The following is a 22,328-nucleotide window of genomic DNA, read 5'->3' as shown; positions in this document are numbered from 1 at the left end:
AAATAAATAAATAGGCTAGGGGTGTAGATCAGAGATAGAAGGCTCCTGGGTTCAATCTCCAGTATCACACACAAAAAAGTAGAGGTGTTTATCTAGCAAGTATGTATGGTAACAATAAGAGAATATGCAATGATCCAAAAGGGACCATCTTATTTATTTATTTATTTATTTATTTATTTATTGCAATACTGAGGATTGAACCCAGGGGCATTCTACCTCCAAGCTATTCTACCTCCTAGCCCTATTTTTCCTTCCTCCCTCCCTCCCTTCCTCCCTCCCTCCCTTCCTTTCTTTTTTGGTGGTACTGGGGTTCCTGGAAACCCTTCTACCTCCGGGCTATACTCCCAGGCCTATTTTTATACTTTTATTTGGAAACAGGGTCTCTGAAGCCAGACAGGCTGTCTGGCTTTGAACCTGTGTGAGGATCCTGTCTCTGCCTCCCAAGCGCGGGGATTACAAGTGTGCACCACCACGCCGGCTTTTCTTTATTTTTCAAACAGAATCTTACTAAATTGCAGAGGGCTTCACTAAGTAGCTGAGGCTGGCTGCAAACCTGCAATCCTCTCATCTCGGCCTCTCAAGTACTGAGATCACAAGCGTGTGCCACCACGCCTAAGAGCCTTACTTGTAAAACTAATTTCAGTCATCAGAGAGCTCATTCTATTCCTTCCTTATATTTTTTACTTACTTACTTACTTAATGTATTTATTAGTATTGGGGATGGAACCCAGGGGCATTCGACCTCTATGTGACCCCCCAGCCCTATTTCTTAATCTTTTATTTTGATGCAGGGTCTCACTGAGTTGCAAAGGGCCTCACTAAGCAGCTGAGGTTTTCCGCGAACTGCAATCTGTCTCAGCCGCCCAAATGCTGGGATTACAAGCGTGCACCACCACACCCAGCTTCTCAGCCCTATTTTTTATTCATTATTTTGAAAGAGGGTCTTACTAAGTTGTGGAGGGTCTTCATTAAGTACCTGAGGCTGGCCAAGGATCTGCAATCCTCCTGTCTTAGTCTCCCAAGTACTGGGATTACAAGCGTGGCCCACCATGCCCAGCTCTTATTTTTATTTTTGATTAGCATGTTAATACTTGTACAGTTTTGTGGGGTACAGTGTAAGATTTCAACACACATACAGGCTATACTAAGCAAATGCAAGTGACACTTGCATTTCTTTATGTTTGGAAGCTTCAAGGTCCTCTAGTCTTTCCCGTATTTTTCTTTTTCTTTTTGCCATTAGCACTTGTATGCCCTAATCTTCTGCCAGTGTTCCATCCATTTCTCTCGCTACTCTCTACTCTTTAGCTAAAAGATTCACTTGTGTTTTTCAGTTTCCTGAATGTAAAGAGTCACCTCTATTAAATGCCTAACTGGTTCAACATCGGTTTCACCTTCTAAAATTATTTTTACTACATGCGACAAGATGAATGAGCCTCGAAAACGAGAACAGGTGAAAGCAGCTAGACAAAGACCACAAACTGTACGTGTTCCATTTATATGAAATGTCCACAACAAGCAAAGCACAGGACAGAAAGTAGATTAGTGGTTGTCAGGAGCTACAGGGAAGCGGGAAGGGAGGTGACTGCTAATTAGCACGGAGTTTTATTTGGGGATTGGTGGAGCATTTCTGAATTAGACAATGGTTGTACAACCTATGAATATACTAAAATCCACTACACTGTACAGTAAAAATGGTAAATTTTATATCCCAATATATGTGTATTCTATCGCAATAAAATTTTTAATAATAACTTTGATTTGAGGCCTTAGGTCTCATGGCAGCTGTTAAAAATTTTTTCCTAAATGCCTGAAGATATTTGTACCTTAGTCACAGACTTGTCTACAAAAATGCTCTGTTCTTAAGATATGAGTACAGCCTGACTTTGAAATATCAGTTTAGTGTTTTTATAAATGCAATTTCCACAAAAGAAGGTGATATGTTATGTTACATGTCAAAGTGAGAGGTGGTATAATCCATAGAAAGTGAATTTGTACTGTTAATAGTCTGCCTTCCTGCTGTTCCTAACGCGCGCGCGCACGCGTGTGTGTGTGTGTGTGTGTGTGTGTGTGTGTGTGTGTGTGTGTTACTAGGGATCGCATCCGAGAGCATTCTTCCTCCAAGCTAAACTCCTAGCCCTATTTTACTTTTATTTTGAAATAGGGTCTCACTAGATTTCTAAGAATATCACTACTTGCTGAGGCTGTCCTCAAACCTGCAATCCTCCTGTCTCAGCCTCCTAAGTACAAAATTACAGGTAGCTGTGCCAGCACTCCTGACTTATCTGTTATGCTTTTTGTTTTCCTTTGCAGAACTGACAACTGAACCCAGGGGCATTCTACCTCTGAGCTACACCCTCAACTTTTTAAATTTTTTTTGGTGGTACTAGGGGTGGAACCCAGGGGCTTTCTACTTCCGGGCTATACTCCCAGACCTATTTTCTATTTTATTTGGAAACAGGGTCTAAGTTACTGAGAGCCTCACTAAGTAGTGAGGCTGGCTTCGAACCTGTGCGATCCTCCTGTCTCAGCCTCCCAAGTATGCGCGCCACCACACCCAGCTAACCTTATTTTTTATTCTTTATTTTGAAACAGGGTCTCACTAAGTTGTGGAGGGCCTCGCTAAGTAGCTGAGGCTGGCTGTGAATGTGACCCTCCAGACTCAGCCTCCCAAGTACTAGGATAACAAGCATGCGCCACCACATCCTGCTAGCCTTTCTTTTATAAAGTTAACTTAATTCAGAGAGTTCCAGACTGTTACTTTTATTTTCTTCAGTAAGACCCCCAAAAGGCCAAGTGTGGTGGCATGCACCAGTAATCCTAGTATTTGGGAGGCTGAGACAGAAGGGTTTCAAGTTTGAGGTCAGTCTCAGCAACTTAGTAAGACCCTGTTTAAAATAAAAAGGGCTGGGGGATAGCTTAATGATAGAGATCCCCTGGGTTCCACCTCCATTACTGGGGGGGTGTGGGAGCCAGGTGCAGGCTGGTACAGGCTTGTCATCCCAGCATTTGGAGGCTAAGACAGGAAGATGGTGGTTCAGGCAGCCTCAGCTACTTAGTGAGGTCCTTTGCAACTCAGTGAGACCCTGTTTCAAAATAAAGGGTAAAAAATAGGGCTGAGGGTGTAGCTTAGAGGTAGAATGTCCCTGGGTTCCATCCCCAGTACTGCCGAAAAAAAAAAAAAAGAAAAGAAAACAAAAAGAAAAAATAGCCAAAGGCTAGGCACAGTGACATATACCTAAAATCCCCGTACTTGAGAGGCTTGTTGATACAAGTTTAGGAATCAGGACAGCTGGTTAAGCCGGGCGTGGTGGCGCACACTTGTAATCCCAGCATCGGGAGGCTGAGACGGGAGGGTCATGGTTCACACATAGCCTCATTTACTTAGTGAGGCCCTTTCCAACTCATTGAGACCCTGTTTCAAAATAAAGAGTTAAAAAAATCAGGGCTGGGGGTGTCACTCGGAGGTAGAATGCCCCTGGGTTCCATCCCAGTACCTCAAAACAAACAAATAAGCAAACAAAAATAAAGACAGCTGGATATGGTGGTGTGACAGCACATGCCTGTAATCCCGGTACTTGGGAGGCTAAGACAGGAGGATCGAAGGTTCAAAGCCAGACTCACCAATTTGGCAAGGGTTTCAGCAACCTAGCGAGACTCTTTCCAAATAAAATATAGAACAGGGCTGGGGGTATATCTTACAGATAGAATCCTCCTGTTTCAATCCCCAATCTCCAGTATCACCAAAAAAAAAAAAAAAAAAAAAAAAAGTATCAAGATCCACATAAAGGGAACACTGCTATATTATTCACAATATATTGTTACTTGTTGACAATATACTGTTATAACAATATATTGTTACTTATTGTGAACAATATATACTGTTAATGATTTCAAAAAATTAGAAACAAGCTGGGCATGGTGCCAAGTGCTCATGGTCCCAGCTACTCAGGAAGCTGAGGCAGAAGGATCACTTGAGCCCAGAAGGTTAAGACAAGCCTAAGAAACAAAGCAAAACTCCATCTCAAACAAAAACAAAAACCCTAGTTGGAGGATGTACTTTTCTTTTTTTGTGGTACAGGGGATTGAACCCAGTGGCATTCTACCTCTGAGCTATATCCCCAGCCCATTTTTTATTCTTTATTTTTTTGGCAGTACTGGGGTTCCTGGAAGCCCTTCTACCTCTGGGCTATACTCCCAGACCTATTTTATATTTTTATTTGGAAACAGGGTCTCTTAAGCCCACGCGGCTGGCTTCGAACCTGCGCGATCCTCCTGTCTCCGCCTCCCAAGCGCAGGGATTACAAGTGTGCGCCACCCCGCCCGGCTTATTCTTTATTTTAAAACAGGGTCCCACAGCCGGGCGCATGCTTGTAATCCCCGTGCTTGGGAGGCGGAGACAGGAGGATCGCACAAGTTTGAAGCCAGCCGCGCTGGCCTAAGAGACTCTGTTTCAAAATATAAAATAGGTCTGGGAGTGTAGCCCGGAGGTAGAAGGGCTTCCAGGAACCCCAGTACTACCTACCTACCTAAATAAATAAATAAATAAGTAAGTAAATAAATAAATAAATAAATAAATAAATAAATAAATAAATAAAAGCAGGGTCCCACTAAGTTGTGGAGGGCTTCACTAAGTACCCGAGGCTGGCCGTGAACCTGAGATCCTCCTCTCTTAGCCTCCCAAGTACCAGGATTACAAGCATGTGCCACCATGCCCATTTTCTTTAGACATAAAAGAAAATAAACCAAAAGGTTAAAAGTAAGGTAGAAGCCGGGCGTGGTGGCACATGCTTGCAATCCCAGCATTTCGGAGGCTGAGACCTGGGATCGAGGTTCGCGGACAGCCTCAGCTACTTAGTGAGGCCCTCTGCAACTTAGTGAGACCCTGTTTCAAAATAAAGAATAAAAAATAGGGCAGGGGGTGTAGCTTGGAGGTAGAATGCCCCTGGGTTCTATCCCCAGACCCGCAAAAAAAAAAAGGTCGAAGAGGAGGACAGTGAAGTGACTTTGCTTTTTGATGACCTTTAGCTCCTTATGTTTCTACCTGTGTTTATTTTGGACATAAGTTCAAAATATTAGAGATATCTTCAAAACTGAAGGAGAGCCAAGACTGGTGGCATGCACTTGTAATCCTAGTACTTGGGAGGCTAAAAACAGGAGGACCACAGGTTTGAGGACAGCCTCAGCAAGTAGTGAGATTCTCATCAACCTAGAAAGACCGTTTCAAAATGAAAACAAAATAGGGCTAGGAGTGTAGTTTGCAGGTAGAAAGCCCTTGGATTCAATCTCTAGCACTACAAAACAAAAATCGAGGGACACAGGGACGACTATTTCTCAGAAACAACAATGATCTAATCTGGATTACATTTAGCTCCAAAGTAAGAAATGAAGTTCACCTGAAGTAGGGACACATGTCATGTGCACAATCACACACACGTGCACACACATAGACACACAACAGCTCCGCAGAGGACAAAACTAAACGCGCTGGTACTTGTTCTAATCCAATCTCTTTGGCTCCAAAGTGAACATCTCCTGTGTATAACGGAGGCAATTTTTCCTTAGCCATTTGTACTTCCTTCCGTACAAAATAGTTTCTCCATGTATGGCCTGCTGCTAGGGCAGAAGAACCAGAAGTTCTGACAGGAGTGCCAGGAGGCATCCTAACAGAACCAGCAATGGCCCACTTCAGAAATGTCAGGCCAGTAATTCTGATGTGATGATTAAGAGGGTGGGCTCCTGTGTTTCCTCATCTGTAGAATGGGAGTATTAGGGTTGTTGAGGTTAAAATGAGGTAATACTTACAAAGCACATACAACGAGTCTCTGATAACTAGTAAGTCTTAGCAAAGGTGAGTTGTTAATACTATTAATAACATTGTGGTAGTAATAATTCCATACTTCCTTACACCAGCAGCTTACAATTCCTGTCCTCCACTGATTTGTTCACCTGATAAAAATCTGAAATAAACAGGCTTAATTTTTAAATTTCATTTAACCTCATCAAATTCAAGACTAGAAATAAGTCAGTATGAAATAAATGAATGATAACATTTTAAGTTGCTGACACAGTAATTCCCTAAGAAATTAAGTGCCATGAAGCAAAATTAACCCTCTCTGGATCCTCACTGCTTACCAAGTACAGACAGGAGAGCACGTGAAAGTGCCCAATAACACGTCCTGAGTGAACTGAATAAACACAGTATTTTTTTAAGCTGTCACATCGAACTCACAATTTCACTACATATATTCTATTCTTTCACTGTATCCTAGCTCATCCCCTCTATGGTAGAACACCTGAAAATCTAGGTATATTTTAAGAAGCATACTTTTTAAAGGACACAGAGGTGATGTGGTGGAACCAGGAACAAACTTGTCATGTGTTCAACTGTGAATGCTCAGCTAATGCAAATGATCAGGCCACAGCTCCAGTCATCTAAAAGACTCAGAGAGTAATACTTACCCCCGGGCTCGCCCCACAACATCTTTTTTCTCTAGCCAATGTTGTCCTTGCTTATAGAGGCCTCGGTCATCAACAGCATTATTATCTCCTTTGGTCAAAAACTTGATATGTCCATTTTGCCTTAAAAGAGTAAGGGAAACTCAAGTCATCAAATACCTTCGTGGCATTTGAAACATAAAATTTGCTCATTAACCAAAATATCCTGTAGCAATTAGACTCCTTTATCATCATTGATAGTATTAAAATAATTCTCTATTTAGTTAAAAGGATGTTCATAGCTATATTGATTATCACAGGTAAAGATTAAAAACAAACTTAAAGTCCAACATTAAGGTGTTAAAATGTTGAGCTTAAGATCGCTGTTGTGCCAGGTGTGGTGGTGCACACTTGTAATCCCAGTACTTGGTAGGGTGAGACAAGAGAATAGTAGGTTCATGGTCGGCCTCAGCAACTTCACAAGGCCCTCGGCAACTTAGTGAGACTGTTTCAAAATCAAAAATAAAATAGCCTGGGAATATATTTCAGAGGTAGTATGCCCCTTGGGTCAATCCCAGCATCACAGACACACACAAAAGAACAGTGTTATAAAGTAATATTTAATGGCATCTGAAAGAAAAGATTACAAAATAGTACAGGATAACCTCATTTTTAAATTAAAATATATACAACCAACCAATTTCCTAAAAAAAAAAAAAAAGGAAATTATTAAATTAAATTACCCCTCAGGATATTAACTGGTAAAATGCTGACTATGGAAAACTACAGTAACCCAGCAAATTCCAAAAAATAAAAGCTACAGAAGGTCTTTAAATAAAATAAGAAAGTTGTTGCCACCACACTTGTAATCCTAGTAGTTGGGATGCTAAGACAGGAGGATAGCAGGTTTGAAACCAGTCTCAAGAACTTATTGAGGCCCTCAGCAACTTAGTGAGGCCCTGTCTCCAAAAGGGGTGGGGCGTATCTTGGAGGTAGAATGCCCTTAGGCTCAATCTTCAAGTACAAAAGTAAAAAAAAGTTATGACATACTTGGGACTTTGGAAACTTAATAAAACTAAGGAATTACTGTTTTGTGTTTCTTTTTAGTATAACTGAGGTAGGATAGAATAAAGATAGGTGGAAGACGAAAAGGAAGGAAAAAATATGATTATAGCCATAAATCTAAAAGCTCATGATGCTGGATATAGTGGCACGTGCATATAATCCCGGCATTTGGGAGGCTGATACAAGAGGATCGCAGTTCACGACAGCCTCAGCTACTCAGTGAGGCCCTCTGCAACTCAGGGGGACCCTGTTTCAAAATAAAGAATAAGGCCGGGTGTGGTGGCGCACGCTTGTAATCCCCGTGCTTGGGAGGCTGAGACAGGAGGATCGCACAGGTTCGAAGCCAGCCTCAGCTACTTAGTGAGGCTTTCAGCAACTTAGTTAGACTCTGTTTCCAAATAAAATTTATACAGATATATAAAAAAAAAGGTCTGGGAGTATAGCCAGGAGGTAGAAAGCCTCTGGGTTCCACCCCCAGTACCACCAAAATAAAGAATAAAATAAAAAATAGGGCTAGGGGGTGTAGATCAGAGGTAGAATGCCCCTGGGTTCCATCCCTAGTACCACAAAATAAAATAAAATAAAAGCCCCATGATCAGGCTTACTCCCCAGATCTGCCCCCCCATCCCCCCAAGGCCTATCACTCTCAAACTTCTGTGAAATTTACAAATCTGAGCCGGGCGTGGTGGCACACACTTGTAATCCCTGCGCTTGGGAGGCAGAGACAGGAGGATCGTGCAGGTTCGAAGCCAGCTGTGTGCGCTGGCTTAGGAGACCCTGCCCCCCCCCCCCCCGCCGGCCAAAAAAAGTAAAAATAGGTCTGGGAGTGTAGCCCAGAGGTAGAAGAGCTTCCAGGAACCCCAGTACCACCAAAAAAAAAAAAAAAAAAAAAAAAAAAAAGAAATTTACAAATCTGTTTTTGTAAATTCACTCAAGTGTGAAAACTTGCCTCATTTGATTAGAATATTGTAATCCTACACAATATACTTTCAGACTAGGTAAAACAAAGGTTTCTTTTTTTTTCTTTTCTATTTTCTATTTTATTTGAAAACAGGGTCTCACTAAGTTGCTGAGAGCCTCACTCAGTAGCTGAGGCTGGCTTTGAACCTGTGTGATCCTCCTGTCTCAGCCTCCCAAGCAGAGGAATTACAAGCATGTGCCACCATGGCCGGCCAAAACAAAGGTTTCTATTTAAGAAACCTATACTATAGGCACATTCCAAACGTTACCTACTTAGAAGACACGCCAATCCGGAGCTCCTGAAGAGGATCAGATGACCGTAGATGACTTATGATCTATAACCAAAGAACTGCTGCCTGTCACAGGCACTCCTTGCTCTCCAGAGAGCATTCAGAATGCCTAGATTCCCCTCCCTCCTGCCCTTCCTTTATGCTGAGGATTGAGTCCAGAGCTGATCTACCTCTGAGCTACACCCAACCCTATTTTATTTTTATTTTGAAATAAGGTCTTGCTAAGTTGCTCAGGATCTCACTAAATTGCTGAGGCTGGCCTGCAATCTGTGATCCTCCTGCCTCAGTCTCCCAAGTACTGCGATAACAGGTTGTACCACCATGCCCAGCTTCACCTTTCACTTACTAAAGAAGCCCTTCAGAGTCTGTGGTGGGCCAAAAGCATGGAAGGAGCTGAACTCTCAGTAACCTAGGAAGCCCCTGCTTTTAAACAAACAAAAAAATAAAACAGGGTCACAAACATAGCTCGGAGGTAGCGAGCCCCTGGGCTCAACCCCCAGCACCAAAATAAAAGCATCTTGCATGATCAAAAAACTATTAATTTAATTCTACCAGTAATTTAAAATTTAATGAAAAAACAAGGCCTATTTTACAACCTAAAATTAATTCAAGTGTAAGGTTATCCACTATACTAGAAAGAAGGAAATCAGATTTGGATTCCTACTGACTAATAGTTACTTTGATTCTAAGTCACAAACTGGCTCACTAGACACTAAAGCTGCAGATGAAACTAAATTGAGAGGTGTTGTAAACACCAAAGACAGTTAAGTGTAAATCTCACATTAAAAATGGGATTCCAGATAGAAAAAAATGCAAATATATACAGAGAAAATAAATCTGTTAGCTAACAATTCAGCAAGTGAAAGAATGTCTGAGAAATCCTGAGGGGCAGAGGACAGGTGCCAGGAGGAGCTGGCTTGCAAGAGGGAAAGTCAGGAGCAGTAGGAGGAAGAGGCAGGCCAACCAGGAAAACCTGTCACCCCACAGATGCACAGAAGTGAAATCAGATTCGAGAGAAAAAACAGGAAATGGGAATGTCCCTGGAGACTGGAAGGAATGTTACAGATCTGGGCTATTTCCAAACACTTGATTTGTCAGCAAAACAATCACAAACAAATGAACCCTCTTTAACCCTACTGGACCGTTAAAAGAAGAGATCACTATAGCTTTTTTGAAAAAGCATAGATATCCTTCATCTACTTAATGGAGAAACAAATATTCTCTGGTGGCAACCAGCTCTCACTGGACCTATTAGGACCTACTCCAGCCCCTCACAACTCACAGCTCACAATGCGGACTGGAGGCACATTACATGGGCCTTCTCCCTTGCTAGCACAGAGATCAAATATTTAATATTATCTACCTCCAAGGAGCTCAAAGCACTTAAAGTTTAATTAATCTACACAATACTGTGACATTAGGAAGCAGGAAGTAACCATATCACAGATAAGAAAAAATAAGACCTAAAAAACAATACGGGGGAGAATAATCTGTTTGCAAAGGGAAAGCAAAGCTAAGGGTTTAATCACCCCAGTGACAAAACTTCCTCCAAACACTGGAGCATGCACCAGTGTTCAGTGTTATCAAATACACCTGAATCCCGAAGCCAGCCCTTCCCTTGGCTAATGCAGCTGTCCACCATCTTTATGTATAATCCTTTGAACTTCAGAGAGGTCTGTAGACTTTACTTTAAAGCAGCTCACTTTCAGGGCAAATTCACTGACAAATAATATATTAATTATAGGTTCCTTAAATTTTAGAAATAAATTTTATCAGAATTCTGAAGATTTTAATATGTATAATACTTGTAAATCCAGGGTTTTAATGATTTTAGAGTGTGTGTGTGTGTGTGTGTGTGTGTGTGTGTGTGTGTGTGTGCGCGGTGCTGGGTACTAAGCCCAGTAGCATTCTACCTCTGAGATACACTTCCAGCCCTATTACTATTATTATTATTATTATTATTATCATTATTATCATTATTATCTTGAAACATGGTTTTTTTCTGGGCATCCTGGTGCAAACAGGAGGATCATAGGTTTGCAGCCAGCCTCAGCTACTTACTGAGGGCCTCTGCGCCCTGTTTCAATGAAGAATAAAAAATAGGGCTTGGGCTATAGCTTGGAGGGAAAATGCCCCGGGTTCAATCCTCAGTACCATATTGAAAGAAAGAAAGAAAGAAAGAAAGAAAGAAAGAAAGAAAGAAAGAAAGAAAGAAAGAAAGAGAGAGAAAGGAAAGAAAGAAAAGAAAGGAAAGGAAAGAAAGGAAGAAAAGAAGAAACAAACAGAAAACAGGGTCTCACTACACTGCTAACAGCCTTACTAAAAGTTGCTGAGGCTGGCTTCAAACCTACAATCTTCCCTCTCAGCCTCCCATGTCCAAGAGATTACTGAAGTGTGCCAACACACCTGGCTTATTTAAGACTCTAGAGATAGTGTCAAATTGTAAGCTTGCTTAAGTAAGCACCTATTAATTTTCAGAAGTTTTTCATTTTATTTTTTCTTTTGGGGAGATTGAAATACCTGACTAAAATTCTGTTTCTCTTTCCTATTTTTTGGTGGTGGGATTATCATTTGGCTTAATAGTCTTAAAATTATTCTGTGTGTGTTACTAGGGATTGAACCCAGAGGCATCTAATTTTCAATCTTCAGCTCCAGCCCAATTTTATACCTTATTTGGAAACATGGTCTCCCTAGGTTGATGAGAATCTTACTTGTTGTCCTCAAACTTGTGATCCTCCTGGATCAGCTTCCCAAGTACTGGGATTACAGGTATGTGCCACCACACCTAGCAGCATTATTCTTTCTTTCTTTTTTTTTTTTTGCGGGTCTGAGGGATGGAACCCAGGGGCATCTGACCTCTGAGCTTGCCCTGTTTTATATTCTTTATTTTGAAACAGGGTCTCACTAAGTTGTGGAGGGCCTCACTAAGTAGATGAGGCTGTCTGTGAACTGCGATTTTCTGGTCTCAGCCTCCCAAATGCTGGGATTAAAAGCGTGCGCCACCACGCCTGGCTAGCATTATTCTTAAATATGAGACCAGCCAGGCATGGTGGTACACACCCATAACCCCATACTTGGGTGACTGACAGAGAAGGACTGCAGATTTGAGGACAACCTCAGTAACTTATCGAGACCCTGTTTCAAAAACTAAAATAGGGCTGGGGTATAGCTCAGAGGTAGAATGCCCCTGGGTTTAATCCCAGTACCAAAATAAAAGGGGGGAGGGATAGGGGTGTAGGTCAGAGGTAGAATAACCTGGATTCAATTCCCACTACCTCCCTCCCCACAAATCCACTGTGAGAATCTGAAAAACACTAACTGGACTGAAAAAAATCTACAATTCCAAAATAAATTTATCAGCTGGGTGTGGTGGCACATGCTTGTGATCCCAGCATTTGGGAGGCTGAGACAGGAGGATGGTGCAGGTTCGAAGTCAGCCTCAGCTACTTAGTGAGGCCCTTTGCAACTCAGTGAGACCCTGTTTCAAAAAATAAAAAATAAAAAATAGGGCTGGGGTGTCGCTCAGAGGTAGAATGCCCCTGGGTTCCATCCCCAGTAATAAAATAAAATAAAATTATAAAAATTTAAGTTATGCCAGGCGTGGTGGTACATGCTTGTAACCCCGCGTTGGGGAGGCTGAGGCAGGAGAATTACACAGGTTCAAAGCCAGCCTCAGCTACTTAGTGAGGCTCTCAGCAACTTAGTGAGACCCTGTTTCCAAATAAAGTATAAAATAGGTCTGAGAGTATAGTTTGGGGTTAGAAAGGCCCTGGGTTCCACCCCAGTACCACCAAAAAAAAAAAAAGAAAAAAAAAAGAAAATTAAGTTATTCCTTCCCACACAAAATAGTGTCATTTTAAATTATAATCTTCAGAGCCGGGTGTGGCGCACTTGTAATCCCAGCATTCAGGAGGCTGAGACTGGAACATCGCGGTTTGCGGGCAGCCTCAACTACTTATTGAGGCCCTCCGCAACTCAGTGAGACCCTCTTTCAAATAAAGAATAAATATTTTTACCTAAAGATGTCTCTTTTTGGTAATGACAAACGTGTTTTAAAAAAAAAAAAAGCCTGTTTTTTCTCAATACACCTTTAAAGGTTTTTTTTTTCTTTTCTTTTTTTTTTTGGTGGTACTGGGGTTCCTGGAAGCCCTTCTACCTCCGGGCTACACTCCCAGACCTATTTTATATTTTTGAAACAGGGTCTCTTACGCCAGCGCGGCTGGCTTCGAACCTGCGCGATCCTCCTGTCTCCGCCTCCCAAGCGCGGGGATTACAAGCGTGCGCCACCACGCCCGGCTAAAGGTTTTTAAATTGTTTCATATCTGGTCAAGTTGAGATTTTTAAGAACTTCATTTTTAATTTGTAATAAAAGTTTACAACTTGATTTTTTCAAAAAAGTCAACAAACTGCAAGCATCTGTTAATAAAGGTCTTAAATAATTGTCAAAAAAAACAAAAAACAAATAAAGAATAAAAAATAGGGCTTGGGGGGATATGTTGGCGATAGAATGTTCCTGGGTTCAATCCCCAGCACCACAAGAAATATATAAATAAATTATAATCTTGCCGGGCGTGGTGGCGCACGCTTGTAATTCCCGCACTTGGGAGGCAGAGACAGGAGGATCGCGCAGGTTCGAAGCCAGCCCCGCGCGCTGGCTTAGGAGACCCTGTTTCCAAATAAAAATGTAAAAATAGGTCTGGGAGTGTAGCCCGGAGGTAGAAGGGCTTCCAGGAACCCCAGTACCACCAAAAAAAAAAAATAATAATAAATAAATAAATAAATTATAATCTTTCTAAATAAATAGTGGGGTCTAACAACAACAGAAAAAGAGCAGTTATAACCTGACTTCATCAATGAAAAAAAAACCTCTTACAATGTTTACCAGGATTTAAAAAAAATGATTGACAGTCCTCCCCTCCCAGTACTTTTTTAAGAGACAGGGTTTCGGTGTTTTCCAATTGGCCCCATACTCCTAAGCATGAGTGATCCTCCCACCGCAAGCCGTCAGAGTAGCTGGGACACAGGCACATGTCACCTTGCAGGCTCCTCTGCCTCAACTGGGGAAAATAAACTACTTTCTAAGGTGGTAAAAAGATAATACTTATTTCAGGTTTCTTCCTATTCAAGAGCCATTCTCCACCATTTCTCTCCCTCTCTGTGTCCTCCAGGACTCCCCTCCTCTCTTTTTTCTTTTTTATGGCATTGGAGATTAAACCCAGAGGCATTATACCTCTTAGCTAAACCTCCAGCCCGATTTTATTTCTTATTTAGAAACTGGTCTCACTAAGTTGCAGAGGTCCTCGCTAAATTGTCGAGGCTGAATTTGAACCTGTGATCCTCTTGTCTCAGTCTCCCAACTACTGGGATTACAAGCAGCACCACCATGCCCAGCTTAACATCTCCCCTTCCTGACGTTCCTTTCCTTCCCTTGTTTTCCTAAACTAAAAATGCTATAGATTTCGCAGAAAAGTTTGCCTTAACTAGAAATACTATAAAATTTTCAGGGAGGGATGTAAAGTATGTAGCTGGACAAGGATCATAGACTCAAATCTTATCATTAACACTCTTGCCCTCCTTATATTACAGATAAGCAAAATGAGACCCTGAGATGTAAAAACAATTTTTAAGGTACTAGAGACAGAACCCAGGGGCATTCTACCTCCAAGCTACACCCCTTGCCCTATTTTTTATTCTTTATTTTGAAACAGGATCTCACTGAGTTGTAAAGGGCCTCATTAAGTAGCTGAGATTGTCCTCGAACCATGATCCTCCTGTCTCGGCCTCCCAAATGCTGGGATGCACCACCATGCCCGGCTGAGATGTAAAATTTTTTGCTTGCTGTTATGTGCCACCTCCACTAAAGTGTGATTCTAAAGATTTTATATATGTCCTTAATGGTTCTGAAACAAAGGCTATTTATTTATTGTTCATTTATTTTATTTATTTAGTGGTATTGGAGATAGAGCCCAGGGGCACTCTACCTCTGCACTACAAACCTCCAGCCCTATTATTTTTTTTTTAAACAAAATCAGTTGCAGAGGGCCTCATGAAGTTGCTGAGGCTGACAAGACTACATTTAGAGGGATACCTTAAGCCAGGCATGGTGGCTCATGTTTGTATTCCCAGTATTTGGGAGGCTGAGACAGGAGGATGGCAGGTTTGAGGCCAACCTCAGCAACTTAGTGAGACCCTGTTTCAAAATAAAAGAATAAAATTGGTCTGGGAGTGTAGCTTGCAGATAGAATGCTCCTGGGTTCCAGCCCCAGTACCACACACAAAATAAAGGGGGGGTGGCTCAGATTTCAGTGTGTATGTGTGTGTATGTGTGTGTACACCCAGAAGATTGAACCGAGGGACAATCTACCTCCAAGCTACACACAGCCTTATTTATTTTTTATTTGAAACCGGGTCTCATTAAATTGTGGAAGACCTGAGCTGGGTGTGGTGGTGCACACTTGTAATCCCAGCATCTGGGAGGCTGAGACGGAAGCATCACGGTTCAAAGACAGGCTCAGCTTCTACTTAGTAATGCCCTTTGCAACTCAGTGAAACCCTGTTTCAAAATAAAGAATAAAAAATAGGGCTGGAGGTGTAGCTCAGAGGGAGAATGCCACTGGGTTCAATCCTCAGTACCGGAAAAATAAATTAATTGTGGAAGACCTCACTAAATAGCTGACGCTAGCTATGAACCTGCGATCCTCCTGTCTCAGCCTCCAAGTACTGGGATTATAAATTTATGCCACCATGCCCAGCTATAAATTTTATTTTGAACTATCAAACGTTGATAAATTCAAGCTGGGCGTGGTGGCACACGCTTGTAATCCCAGCATTTGGGAGGCTGAGACAGGAGGATCTCAGTTCGAGGAAAGGCTCAGCTACTACTTAGTGAGGCCTTTTGCAACTTAGTGAGACCTTGTTTCAAAATAAAGACTAAAAAATAGGGCAGAGTATGTAGCTTGGAGGTTGAATGCCCCTGGGTTCCATCCCCAGAACCACACACACAAAAAAAGTTGATAAATTCATTCTTATTTGAAATGTCTGTTAGATTGCCTTACACAGTTTTTTTAAGATTATAACTACTACTTTATTCCATTATATCACAAGATTCTATTTAGGATTAATCTTTACATTATAGTTTTTTGGGAGATATATTCAGGCTTACTAACTAACAAGAAAGCAGAAAAAAAAAAACCAACAAAAAAATTTTGGGGGGGCCAGGCGTGGTGGCACACGCTTGTAATCCCTCCGCTTGGGAGGCAGGGACAGGAGGATCACGCAGGTTCGAAGCCAGCAGTGCTGGTTTAAGAGACCCTGTTTCCAAAAATAAAAAAGTCTAAAATAGGTCTGGGAGTGTAGCCTGGAGGTAGAAGGGCTTCTAGAAATCCCAGTACCACCAAAAAGAAAAAGAAAAAAAGAAATTTTTTCAGAAAATTCTTCAGGGAGCTGGGCATGGTGGTGCACACTTGTAATCCCAGTGTTCAGAGGCTGAGACCGGAGGATAGTGGTTCACGGACAACCTCAGCTACTTAATGAGGCCCTCTGTAACTTAGTGAGACCCTGTTTCAAAATAAAGAATAAAAAATAGGGCAAGGGGTGTAGCTCGGAGGTCGAATGCCCTTGGGTTCCATCTCTAGTACCGGGGAAAAAAAAACTTCAGGGGAACAAAATACGTTAATAAATAACTATTTACAGTTTCCCAAATGTTTACCAACCTTCCAACATTTATGAAAATGGACCTGCAGTAGAAGAAGGGTTTTGAGTTTCATGCTTTCACAAGCTTTATGCTATCAAAGTTAAACACCAACACAAAAAGAGTTTAAAATGAAGGAAATATAGTTTGCACATACTTTTCATGAATCTTCAAGACTCGGTGAACTATCGGAATCTCTCTTCCTTCTATCCTAAAAACAACAATTTCTCCCACTCGTATGGGATCTTCAACTCGATTTGTTAAAAAGAGAAGATCTCCTCTATGAAACGCAGGCTCCATGCTGCCACTAGGAGAGAGAAACGGAAGAGCAAAAGGGAAGCATGGCTCAGATTTAAAGTTAGACATTCAACAAAGTCATCAAAAGCATCACCTTGTAGTACATGCAACACCTAGACCACTGTATCACCAACATTAGTACTGGTCTCAAAGTATGTTCCCAAATTTTGCTGTACATTGCAAGCTCTTCAAATCTTAAGACATGATGCCTACAGGTGGGTACACTACTGGAATCTCAGTACTTTGGGAGGCTGAGACAGGAGAATCAAAAGTTTAAGGACAGCCTCAGCAACTTATCAAGACTTTGTTTCAAAATAAAAAATAAAGAGCCGGTGTGGTGGCACACGCTTGTAATCCCAGTACTTGGAAGGCTGAGGCAAAGAAGATTGCAGTTTCAAAGTCAGCCTCAGCAACTTTGTCAGTAACTTACTGAGACCATTTCCAAATAATAAAATTAAAAGGGCTGGGGGTGTCACATGGAGATAGCCTTGATTTATTTATTTATTTTTTGGTGGTACTGGGGTTCCTGGAAGCTCTTCTACCTCCGGGATACACTCCCACGGACTACACTCCCAGACCTATTTTTTAACATTTTTATGTGGAAACAGAGTCTCTTAAGCCAGCGAGGCTGGCTCCGAACCAGCGCGATCCTGTCTCCGCCTCCCAAGCGCGGGGATTGCAAGCGTGCGCCACCACGCCCAGCATGGAGATAGCCTTTAAATTCAATCCCTAGCACCACACACACACAAAATAAATAAATGAATGAATGGAGTCCAGGCATGGTGGTGCACTTGTAATCCCAGTACTTAGGAGGCTGAGACAGGAGGATAGCAGGTTCAAGGGCAGCCTCAATAACCTAATGAGCCTTTCAAAACCTAGCAAGACTGTTTCCAAACTAAGCCGGTTGTAGTGGGGCACTCCTGTAATAATAGTACTTGGGAGGAGGATCACAAGTTTGAGGACAGCCTCAGGAGGTAGTGAGGCTCTCATAAACCTAGAAAGACCCTGTTTTACAAGAGAAATAGGGCTGGGGGGCATAGCTTAGCGGTAGAATGCTTCTGGGTTCAATCCCTAATAACACACACACACACACACACACACACACACACACACACACACACACACACACACACCTCCCCCAAACAATAATAATAATACTGATGCCTGCCTCCTGGTTCCAGACATTCTGATGTAAATGGTCTGGCATTAGACTTTAGCATATGACCTTAGCATATGACCTGTTCTAATAAAGTTTTTTTTTAGTTATTAGCCTTCACTAACTAGTTCCATTTCAAGCATTACTATTCAAAGGAGCTTAAGCCTTGAAAAGGGCAGTGTTACTAATTCCTTAACCTTTTAAAATTTCAAGTGACAAACAAAAGAATGAACTTTAAAACACTGCCTAACACTCACTTCATCTGAAAACACTAAATATATTCAATTATTCAGATGAGAACTGGATCATCGGCTCTTGCCATTTATAAAGGTACAGACCAAGATGACCTTATGGGTTCAACCCACTGTGGAAGAAAACAGTTCAAGTCCAAGAACTGTCAGCCACAGAGATAACACTGTGTTATCAACTTACTTTTTAAAAGAAGAAAATTAAAATGAAGGACGAGAGCAGAATTTTGTGTTTGTTTTGTTTTTGGTGCAGGAGATTGAACCCAGGGGCATTCCACCTCCAGGCTACACCCTGAGCCCCCTTTACTGTTTTGTTTGGAAACAGGGTCTCACTAAGATAGCTGAGCGTCTCGCTAAATTGCTGAGGCTGTCCTCCAACCTGCAACCCTCATGTCTCAGCCTCCCAAGTGCTAGGATTACAGGCATTCGTCAGAGCAGAAATTTCACCTATGAATTTCAGAAATCAGAGCTTATTTATGGTAAAAAGCGAGAGGAGCTTACACAGAATGTCTTACCTCTCACCCGTTCTTTCCTGTACCAAGTTCTGAAAAGATCCTAAGATATTTGCAATAATTAATGAATCCTTCTCTATGAAGAAGTGGCCAATCAGTGTGTTTGCAGGAACACACGCTCCAGCTTTCAATTTCAATAACTTTTTAGTAAGAATAAAGTAGACAGGTGGGACGGGGCATGGTGGTGCACGCTCGTAATCCCAGTACTTGGGAAGCTGAGACAGGAGGATCACAGGTTCATGGCCAGCCTCTATTACTTAGTGACGCCTTCTGCAACTTAGTGAGAACCTGTTTCAAAGTAAAGAATAAAAAATAGGTCTGAGGGTGTAGCTCAGAGGTAGAATGCCGCTGAGTTAAATCCTCAGTACTGCAAAATAAATAAATAAATAAATAAATAAATAAATAGACATAAAATAAAATTCAGGGATTCAGGAGAGCAAGGCAAAAGGATCTCAAGTTCAAGACCAGCCTGGGCAACTCAGCAAGACCTTATATCAAAATAAAAACACCAGCAGTTGGGAGGCTGAGACAGGAAGATTACAGGTTCAACAGTTTTAGCCAGTACTGAGACTCTTGGGAACCTAGTGAGACCCTGTTTCAAAATAAAAATAAAACAGGGCTGGGAGTGTAGTTCAGAGGTAGAATGCCCCTGGGTTCAATCCCTATTCTCCCCTCCACAAAATAATAAAAATAAAAATGGCTGAGCATGTGGCTCAGTGGTAGAGTGGTAGAATGCAAAAAGAACGAAAGATTTTATCAAGTCATAGTATTTTTTTGTTTGTTGGTTGGTACTGGGGTAACAAGCTACACCCCCAGACCTATTTTATTTTTTATTTTGAAACAGGGTCTTGCTAGGTTGCTGAAAGTCTAAGCTGCTGAAGCTAGTTCTCAAAACTTTATCCTCCAATCTCGGCCTCCCAAATACTGGGATTACAAAGTGTGCCACTGGCTTGGCTCAAAAGACAGCCGAGCCAGGCATGGTGGCGCATGCTTGTAATCCCAGTACTTGGGAGGCTGAGATGGGAGGATCACAGGTCTGCAGCCAGTCTCAGCTACTTTCCTGAGGCCCTCAGCAATTTAGTGAGACACTGTTTCAAAATAAAAAGGGCTGCAGGTGTAGCTCAGAGGTAGAATGGCCCAAGTTCAATCCCAGTACCACCAAAAAAAAAAAAAAAAAAAAAAAAATCCTCTTTATAACCGGGGTAGTGGCACACACCTGTAGTACCAGCTACTCAGGAAACTGAGGCAGGAGGACTCAAAGTTCAAGGCCAGACCAGGCAGCTCAGTGAGACTCTGACTCACACACACACACACACACACGCGCGCACGCGCGTGCAATGTAACTGAGTGTTAGAGCACTTGCCTAGCATGTGCGAGACCCTGGGTTCAATCCCCAGTACCACCAAAACAAAACAAAACCCCACTTCTTTGTAAACATGGATATAGAACAAATAATAAGAAATAGAGAAAAAGATGTACATAGAAAATTACCTCAATCATGTAAAAAAGACACATGAAAAGAGACAAAATGTTAATGACAATTAACATCTAATTAATTAATTAATTAAAGAGGATCATTAAAAACATAAACTGGGAGGAACTTTTTAAACATTAATTACTAGAGTTTAGAGCAGGGCGTGGTGGTGCATGCTTGTAATCCCAGTATTTGTGAGGCTGAGAGAGAAGGATCACAGGTTCGAAGCCAGCCTCAGCAACTTAGCGGGACCCTGTTTCCAAATAAAATTTTAAAAAATAGGACTAGGGGTGTAGCCCAGAAGTACAATGCCTTTGGGTTCCACCTCCAGTACCACCAAAAATAAATAAATAAATAAATAAATAAGAATAAAATAGGGCTAAGGTAGTATAGCTCAGAAGTAGAATGCCCCTGGGTTCCACCCCCAGTACCCCTCCCACACACACAAAGATAAATTACTAGTAACTTTTTACTATTATCTGATTAAATTATACTTTTAAATTTAATACATGGATCATGATAAATTTTATTTTGAATTGACATAAAAATAGTACATACTTATAAGTACCATTTGATGTTTATGTTTATACTACATATATATATATATACACATACATACACACACACATATATATATAGTATAATGTTGAAATTAGAGTCAAGATATCTATCTCTTCAAACACTTATCATTTCTTTGTGGTGAAAACAATCAAAATCCATCTTGCTTTTTTTTTTTTTTGGTACTGGGGATTGAATCCAGAGGCATTCTACCTCCAAGCTGTACCCCCAGCCTGATTTTATTTCTTATTTGGAAATAGGGTTTCACTAGGTTGCTGAGAGCCTCACTAACTGCAATCTTCCTGTCTCAGCCTCCCAAGTACTAGGATTATTATATTTTTTTCCCTTTTTTCTTTTTGGTACTGAGAATTGAATCCAGGGGCACTCTGCCTCTGAACTACACCCCCAGCCCTATTTTTATACTTTTATATATTTATACTTATTTACTTTGCAGAACTGGGGATTGAACCCAGGGACATTCTACCTACAAGCTATGCCCCCAGTTCTATTTTTATTTATTTATTTATTTATTTATTTATTTATTTATTTATTTATTTTTTGGTGGTACTGGGGGTGAAACCTAGAGGCTTTCTACCTCCAGGCTATACTCCCAGACCTTTTTTATACTTTATTTGGAAACAGGGTCTCACTAAGTTGCTGAGAGCCTCACTAAATAGCTGAGGCTGGCTTCGAACCCATGCGATCCTCCTGTCTCAGCCTTCCAAGCGCAGGCATTACAAGCATGCACCACCACGCCCGGCCCCCAGTTCTATTTTATATTTTTATTTTGAAATAGGGTCTCACTAAGTTGCAGAGAGCCTCATTAAGTAGCTGAGGCTGGTCGCAAACCTGTGATCCTCCTGTCTCAGCCTCCCAAGTATTAGGATTACAAATGTGTGCCACCATGCCCAGCCCTTCTTGCTTTTAAAAAAGTACACAGTACAGCCAGGCATGGTGGCTCATGCCTGTAATCCAAGCATTCAGGAGGCTGAGAAAGGAGGATCTCAGTTCTTGGACAGGCTCAGCTACTACTTAGTGAGGCCCCTTGCAACTCAGTGAGACCCTGTATCAAAATAATGAATTAAAAAATAGTGCTGGGAGCCGGGCGCAGTGGTGCACACTTGTAATCCCAGCATTGGGGAGGCTGAGCCCGGAGGATCATGGTTCACAGACAGCCTCAGCTACTTAATGAGGCCCTCCGTAACTTAGTGAGAACCTATTTCAAAATAAAGAATAAAAAATTAGGGCTGGGGGTGTATCTTGGAGGTCAAATGTCCATCCCCAGTACTGTAAAAACAATACCACCAATAACAAAAAAGGACATTATCATTATCTACAGTCACACTACTGTAAATAGAACTTACTTCTCCTAAGTGTAAGTTAGCACCATGGATCAATCTTACCCTTACCCCTCCTTCTATTCTCCCCGGCCTCTGGTATCCAGGATTCTACTTTCGACTCCCGTGAGATCAACTTTTCTGGGTTTTACCCAAGTGTGAGATTCTACAGTTTTTGTCTTTCTGCACCTGATTATTTCATCATCCAGTTCCATCTATAGTGTTGCTAATGAAAAGATTCCATCTTTTTTACGGATGAACAGGATCCCCTGTGTACATGTACCACATTTTCTGTATCCACTTGTC

At 41.6% G+C, this 22,328-nt stretch overlaps 1 protein-coding gene across 4 annotated transcripts in view; it reads right to left on the bottom strand.

Annotated features, from left to right (window-relative positions):
• Positions 1–22,328, bottom strand: part of SEC11A (SEC11 homolog A, signal peptidase complex subunit) — a gene marked incomplete at both ends in the record, with an annotated part of 42,861 nt that overhangs the window by 5,238 nt on the left and 15,295 nt on the right. The window contains 2 exons of one of the 4 annotated variants that reach the window (XM_080690452.1): positions 6,460–6,579; positions 16,598–16,747. The exons of 1 other annotated variant lie outside the window; for it this stretch is intronic. In XM_080690452.1, coding sequence (XP_080546578.1) covers positions 6,460–6,579; positions 16,598–16,747 — 270 coding nt within the window. The remainder of the gene's footprint in view (positions 1–6,459; positions 6,580–16,597; positions 16,748–22,328) is intronic. 2 more of the 4 variants (XM_080690453.1, XM_080690454.1) reach the window with 2 other exon arrangements.

This window comes from Muscardinus avellanarius (assembly GCF_963383645.1).
Source record: "Muscardinus avellanarius genome assembly, chromosome: 3".
In the NCBI taxonomy this organism is placed as follows: domain Eukaryota; kingdom Metazoa; phylum Chordata; class Mammalia; order Rodentia; family Gliridae; genus Muscardinus; species Muscardinus avellanarius.
This window is presented reverse-complemented; position numbering and strand designations above follow the sequence as displayed.